At 55.6% G+C, this 7543-nt stretch overlaps 1 protein-coding gene across 1 annotated transcript; it reads left to right on the top strand.

Moving 5' to 3' along the window:
* Positions 1–256: 256 nt before the first annotated feature.
* VOLCADRAFT_93483 (uncharacterized protein) lies at positions 257–7069 on the top strand (the record flags this gene model as incomplete). Its single annotated transcript, XM_002952725.1, has 12 exons — positions 257–358; positions 844–885; positions 1371–1412; positions 1876–1917; positions 2402–2539; positions 2886–3023; positions 3392–3433; positions 3897–4034; positions 4403–4444; positions 5959–6117; positions 6291–6532; positions 7018–7069. 12 exons carry the CDS (start codon positions 257–259, stop codon positions 7067–7069), a joined length of 1179 nt encoding a protein of 392 aa, XP_002952771.1.
* Between the last annotated feature and the right edge of the window lie 474 nt (positions 7070–7543).

Genomic DNA, 7543 nt, shown 5'->3' on the forward strand with positions numbered 1-7543 from the left:
AGGATTTGGGTACAAGGCATTAGATCCTTCGACTTCAAACTTCTTCGTCTCCATTATCTTCCCCGAGAATGAATACTGGAGCTTCAGCCGATCAGGCGGTAAACACCGTTACTTCGCCGTTGGCACCTTGGCGCTTGCACCAGCGCCTACGGTCGCTTCGCCCGATCAGCCTTCTGGGTCTCAACCTCGGGCTGTCCCTATTCCTACTGCCGTGGATCCGGCACCGCTTCCTTCGCCGGTCAACGGTGACACTACAATGTCCGATTCACAGCCGGGCACTGTTACTCGGCACCTGCACCCCTTCGATCCTCCGCAGCCCGACAGACGTCGCCTTGTTTCAGTGGACGCTGCGGCAAAGGTGCAATTGAGTTTGCCCGACTACATTTCTTTCCTGGTCGACGATTTGGTTGGCTACCTCGACTTGGCAGGCTATACTCTTTCTGATTCGGCTGCCACCAATTGGGTCGTCTTGAGCGTGGGTCCGGCGTCCCTAGTGACAGATCTTAGGATTTGGGTACAAGGCATTAGATCCATCGACTTCAAACTTCTTCGTCTCCATTATCTTCCCCGAGAATGAATACTGGAGCTTCAGCCGATCAGGCGGTAAACACCGTTACTTCGCCGTTGGCGGCCTTGGCACTTGCACCGGCGCCCACGGTCGCTTCGCCCGATCAGCCTTCTGGGTCTCAACCTCGGGCTGTCCCTATTCCTACTGCCGTGGATCCGGCACCGCTTCCTTTTATTCCGCTTTTTTATCCTTTGCCGGTCAACGGTGACACTACAATGTCCGATTCACAGCCGGGCACTGTTACTCGGCGCCTGCACCCCCTCGATCCTCCGCAGCCCGACAGACGTCGCCTTGTTTCAGTGGACGCTGCGGCAAAGGTGCAATTGAGTTTGCCCGACTACATTTCTTTCCTGGTCGACGATTTGGTTGGCTACCTCGACTTGGCAGGCTATACTCTTTCTGATTCGGCTGCCACCAATTGGGTCGTCTTGAGTGTGGGTCCGGTGTCCCTAGTGACAGATCTTAGGATTTGGGTACAAGGCGTTAGATCCATCGACTTCAAACTTCTTCGTCTCCATTATCTTCCCCGAGAATGAATACTGGAGCTTCAGCCGATCAGGCGGTAAACACCGTTACTTCGCCGTTGGCGGCCTTGGCACTTGCACCGGCGCCCACGGTCGCTTCGCCCGATCAGCCTTCTGGGTCTCAACCTCGGGCTGTCCCTATTCCTACTGCCGTGGATCCGGCACCGCTTCCTTTTATTCCGCTTTTTTATCCTTTGCCGGTCAACGGTGACACTACAATGTCCGATTCACAGCCGGGCACTGTTACTCGGCGCCTGCACCCCCTCGATCCTCCGCAGCCCGACAGACGTCGCCTTGTTTCAGTGGACGCTGCGGCAAAGGTGCAATTGAGTTTGCCCGACTACATTTCTTTCCTGGTCGACGATTTGGTTGGCTACCTCGACTTGGCAGGCTATACTCTTTCTGATTCGGCTGCCACCAATTGGGTCGTCTTGAGTGTGGGTTCGGCGTCCCTAGTGACAGATCTTAGGATTTGGGTACAAGGCATTAGATCCTTCGACTTCAAACTTCTTCGTCTCCATTATCTTCCCCGAGAATGAATACTGGAGCTTCAGCCGATCAGGCGGTAAACACCGTTACTTCGCCGTTGGCACCTTGGCGCTTGCACCAGCGCCTACGGTCGCTTCGCCCGATCAGCCTTCTGGGTCTCAACCTCGGGCTGTCCCTATTCCTACTGCCGTGGATCCGGCACCGCTTCCTTCGCCGGTCAACGGTGACACTACAATGTCCGATTCACAGCCGGGCACTGTTACTCGGCACCTGCACCCCTTCGATCCTCCGCAGCCCGACAGACGTCGCCTTGTTTCAGTGGACGCTGCGGCAAAGGTGCAATTGAGTTTGCCCGACTACATTTCTTTCCTGGTCGACGATTTGGTTGGCTACCTCGACTTGGCAGGCTATACTCTTTCTGATTCGGCTGCCACCAATTGGGTCGTCTTGAGTGTGGGTTCGGCGTCCCTAGTGACAGATCTTAGGATTTGGGTACAAGGCATTAGATCCTTCGACTTCAAACTTCTTCGTCTCCATTATCTTCCCCGAGAATGAATACTGGAGCTTCAGCCGATCAGGCGGTAAACACCGTTACTTCGCCGTTGGCACCTTGGCGCTTGCACCGGCGCCTACGGTCGCTTCGCCCGATCAGCCTTCTGGGTCTCAACCTCGGGCTGTCCCTATTCCTACTGCCGTGGATCCGGCACCGCTTCCTTTTATTCCGCTTTTTTTCCCTTTGCCGGTCAACGGTGACACTACAATGTCCGATTCACAGCCGGGCACTGTTACTCGGCGCCTGCACCCCCTCGATCCTCCGCAGCCCGACAGACGTCGCCTTGTTTCAGTGGACGCTGCGGCAAAGGTGCAATTGAGTTTGCCCGACTACATTTCTTTCCTGGTCGACGATTTGGTTGCCTACCTCGACTTGGCAGGCGCCACCAATTGGGTCGTCTTGAGTGTGGGTCCGGCGTCCCTAGTGACAGATCTTAGGATTTGGGTACAAGGCATTAGATCCATCGACTTCAAACTTCTTCGTCTCCATTATCTTCCCCGAGAATGAATACTGGAGCTTCAGCCGATCAGGCGGTAAACACCGTTACTTCGCCGTTGGCGCCTTGGCGCTTGCACCAGCGCCTACGGTCGCTTCGCCCGATCAGCCTTCTGGGTCTCAACCTCGGGCTGTCCCTATTCCTACTGCCGTGGATCCGGCACCGCTTCCTTCGCCGGTCAACGGTGACACTACAATGTCCGATTCACAGCCGGGCACTGTTACTCGGTGCCTGCACCCCTTCGATCCTCCGCAGCCCGACAGACGTCGCCTTGTTTCAGTGGACGCTGCGGCAAAGGTGCAATTGAGTTTGCCCGACTACATTTCTTTCCTGGTCGACGATTTGGTTGCCTACCTCGACTTGGCAGGCGCCACCAATTGGGTCGTCTTGAGCGTGGGTCCGGCGTCCCTAGTGACAGATCTTAGGATTTGGGTACAAGGCATTAGATCCATCGACTTCAAACTTCTTCGTCTCCATTATCTTCCCCGAGAATGAATACTGGAGCTTCAGCCGATCAGGCGGTAAACACCGTTACTTCGCCGTTGGCGGCCTTGGCACTTGCACCGGCGCCTACGGTCGCTTCGCCCGATCAGCCTTCTGGGTCTCAACCTCGGGCTGTCCCTATTCCTACTGCCGTGGATCCGGCACCGCTTCCTTTTATTCCGCTTTTTTTCCCTTTGCCGGTCAACGGTGACACTACAATGTCCGATTCACAGCCGGGCACTGTTACTCGGCGCCTGCACCCCCTCGATCCTCCGCAGCCCGACAGACGTCGCCTTGTTTCAGTGGACGCTGCGGCAAAGGTGCAATTGAGTTTGCCCGACTACATTTCTTTCCTGGTCGACGATTTGGTTGGCTACCTCGACTTGGCAGGCTATACTCTTTCTGATTCGGCTGCCACCAATTGGGTCGTCTTGAGTGTGGGTCCGGTGTCCCTAGTGACAGATCTTAGGATTTGGGTACAAGGCATTAGATCCTTCGACTTCAAACTTCTTCGTCTCCATTATCTTCCCCGAGAATGAATACTGGAGCTTCAGCCGATCAGGCGGTAAACACCGTTACTTCGCCGTTGGCACCTTGGCGCTTGCACCAGCGCCTACGGTCGCTTCGCCCGATCAGCCTTCTGGGTCTCAACCTCGGGCTGTCCCTATTCCTACTGCCGTGGATCCGGCACCGCTTCCTTCGCCGGTCAACGGTGACACTACAATGTCCGATTCACAGCCGGGCACTGTTACTCGGTGCCTGCACCCCTTCGATCCTCCGCAGCCCGACAGACGTCGCCTTGTTTCAGTGGACGCTGCGGCAAAGGTGCAATTGAGTTTGCCCGACTACATTTCTTTCCTGGTCGACGATTTGGTTGCCTACCTCGACTTGGCAGGCGCCACCAATTGGGTCGTCTTGAGTGTGGGTCCGGCGTCCCTAGTGACAGATCTTAGGATTTGGGTACAAGGCATTAGATCCATCGACTTCAAACTTCTTCGTCTCCATTATCTTCCCCGAGAATGAATACTGGAGCTTCAGCCGATCAGGCGGTAAACACCGTTACTTCGCCGTTGGCGGCCTTGGCACTTGCACCGGCGCCTACGGTCGCTTCGCCCGATCAGCCTTCTGGGTCTCAACCTCGGGCTGTCCCTATTCCTACTGCCGTGGATCCGGCACCGCTTCCTTTTATTCCGCTTTTTTTTTCTTTGCCGGTCAACGGTGACACTACAATGTCCGATTCACAGCCGGGCACTGTTACTCGGCGCCTGCACCCCCTCGATCCTCCGCAGCCCGACAGACGTCGCCTTGTTTCAGTGGACGCTGAGGCAAAGGTGCAATTGAGTTTGCCCGACTACATTTCTTTCCTGGTCGACGATTTGGTTGGCTACCTCGACTTGGCAGGCTATACTCTTTCTGATTCGGCTGCCACCAATTGGGTCGTCTTGAGTGTGGGTCCGGCGTCCCTAGTGACAGATCTTAGGATTTGGGTACAAGGCATTAGATCCATCGACTTCAAACTTCTTCGTCTCCATTATCTTCCCCGAGAATGAATACTGGAGCTTCAGCCGATCAGGCGGTAAACACCGTTACTTCGCTGTTGGCGGCCTTGGCGCTTGCACCAGCGCCTACGGTCGCTTCGCCCGATCAGCCTTCTGGGTCTCAACCTCGGGCTGTCCCTATTCCTACTGCCGTGGATCCGGCACCGCTTCCTTTTATTCCGCTTTTTTTTCCTTTGCCGGTCAACGGTGACACTACAATGTCCGATTCACAGCCGGGCACTGTTACTCGGCGCCTGCACCCCCTCGATCCTCCGCAGCCCGACAGACGTCGCCTTGTTTCAGTGGACGCTGCGGCAAAAGTGCAATTGAGTTTGCCCGACTACATTTCTTTCCTGGTCGACGATTTGGTTGGCTACCTCGGCTTGGCAGGCTATACTCTTTCTGATTCGGCTGCCACCAATTGGGTCGTCTTGAGTGTGGGTCCGGTGTCCCTAGTGACAGATCTTAGGATTTGGGTACAAGGCATTAGATCCATCGACTTCAAACTTCTTCGTCTCCATTATCTTCCCCGAGAATGAATACTGGAGCTTCAGCCGATCAGGCGGTAAACACCGTTACTTCGCTGTTGGCGGCCTTGGCGCTTGCACCAGCGCCTACGGTCGCTTCGCCCGATCAGCCTTCTGGGTCTCAACCTCGGGCTGTCCCTATTCCTACTGCCGTGGATCCGGCACCGCTTCCTTTTCCGCTTTTTTTCCTTTGCCGGTCAACGGTGACACTACAATGTCCGATTCACAGCCGGGCACTGTTACTCGGCGCCTGCACCCCCTCGATCCTCCGCAGCCCGACAGACGTCGCCTTGTTTCAGTGGACGCTGCGGCAAAAGTGCAATTGAGTTTGCCCGACTACATTTCTTTCCTGGTCGACGATTTGGTTGGCTACCTCGGCTTGGCAGGCTATACTCTTTCTGATTCGGCTGCCACCAATTGGGTCGTCTTGAGTGTGGGTCCGGTGTCCCTAGTGACAGATCTTAGGATTTGGGTACAAGGCATTAGATCCATCGACTTCAAACTTCTTCGTCTCCATTATCTTCCCCGAGAATGAATACTGGAGCTTCAGCCGATCAGGCGGTAAACACCGTTACTTCGCCGTTGGCGGCCTTGGCGCTTGCACCAGCGCCTACGGTCGCTTCGCCCGATCAGCCTTCTGGGTCTCAACCTCGGGCTGTCCCTATTCCTACTGCCGTAGATCCGGCACCGCTTCCTTCGCCGGTCAACGGTGACACTACAATGTCCGATTCACAGCCGGGCACTGTTACTCTGTGCCTGCACCCCTTCGATCCTCCGCAGCCCGACAGACGTCGCCTTGTTTCAGTGGACGCTGCGGCCAAGGTGCAATTGAGTTTGCCCGACTACATTTCTTTCCTGGTCGACGATTTGGTTGGCTACCTCGACTTGGCAGGCTATACTCTTTCTGATTCGGCTGCCACCAATTGGGTCGTCTTGAGTGTGGGTCCAGCGTCCCTAGTGACAGATCTTAGGATTTGGGTACAAGGCATTAGATCCATCGACTTCAAACTTCTTCATCTCCATTATCTTCCCCGAGAATGAATACTGGAGCTTCAGCCGATCAGGCAGTAAACACCGTTACTTCACCGTTGGCGGCCTTGGTGCTTGCACAGGCGCCTACGGTCGCTTCGCCCGATCAGCCTGTCTCAACCTCGGGCTGTCTCAGCCTTCTGGGTCTCAACCTCGGGCTGTCCCTATTCCTACTGCCGTGGATCCGGCACCGCTTCCTTCGCCGGTCAACGGTGACACTACAATGTCCGATTCACAGCCGGGCACTGTTACTCGGCACCTGCACCCCTTCGATCCTCCGCAGCCCGACAGACGTCGCCTTGTTTCAGTGGACGCTGCGGCAAAGGTGCAATTGAGTTTGCCCGACTACATTTCTTTCCTGGTCGACGATTTGGTTGGCTACCTCGACTTGGCAGGCTATACTCTTTCTGATTCGGCTGCCACCAATTGGGTCGTCTTGAGTGTGGGTCCGGCGTCCCTAGTGACAGATCTTAGGATTTGGGTACAAGGCATTAGATCCATCGACTTCAAACTTCTTCGTCTCCATTATCTTCCCCGAGAATGAATACTGGAGCTTCAGCCGATCAGGCGGTAAACACCGTTACTTCGCCGTTGGCGGCCTTGGCACTTGCACCGGCGCCTACGGTCGCTTCGCCCGATCAGCCTTCTGGGTCTCAACCTCGGGCTGTCCCTATTCCTACTGCCGTGGATCCGGCACCGCTTCCTTTTATTCCGCTTTTTTTTCCTTTGCCGGTCAACGGTGACACTACAATGTCCGATTCACAGCCGGGCACTGTTACTCGGCGCCTGCACCCCCTCATTCCTCCGCAGCCCGACAGACGTCGCCTTGTTTCAGTGGACGCTGCGGCAAAGGTGCAATTGAGTTTGCCCGACTACATTTCTTTCCTGGTCGACGATTTGGTTGGCTACCTCGACTTGGCAGGCTATACTCTTTCTGATTCGGCTGCCACCAATTGGGTCGTCTTGAGTGTGGGTCCGGCGTCCCTAGTGACAGATCTTAGGATTTGGGTACAAGGCATTAGATCCATCGACTTCAAACTTCTTCGTCTCCATTATCTTCCCCGAGAATGAATACTGGAGCTTCAGCCGATCAGGCGGTAAACACCGTTACTTCGCCGTTGGCGGCCTTGGCACTTGCACCGGCGCCTACGGTCGCTTCGCCCGATCAGCCTTCTGGGTCTCAACCTCGGGCTGTCCCTATTCCTACTGCCGTGGATCCGGCACCGCTTCCTTTTATTCCGCTTTTTTTTCCTTTGCCGGTCAACGGTGACACTACAATGTCCGATTCACAGCCGGGCACTGTTACTCGGCGCCTGCACCCCCTCATTCCTCCACA

The sequence above is a fragment of the Volvox carteri genome (assembly GCF_000143455.1).
Source record: "Volvox carteri f. nagariensis unplaced genomic scaffold VOLCAscaffold_32, whole genome shotgun sequence".
Lineage (NCBI taxonomy): Eukaryota > Viridiplantae > Chlorophyta > Chlorophyceae > Chlamydomonadales > Volvocaceae > Volvox > Volvox carteri.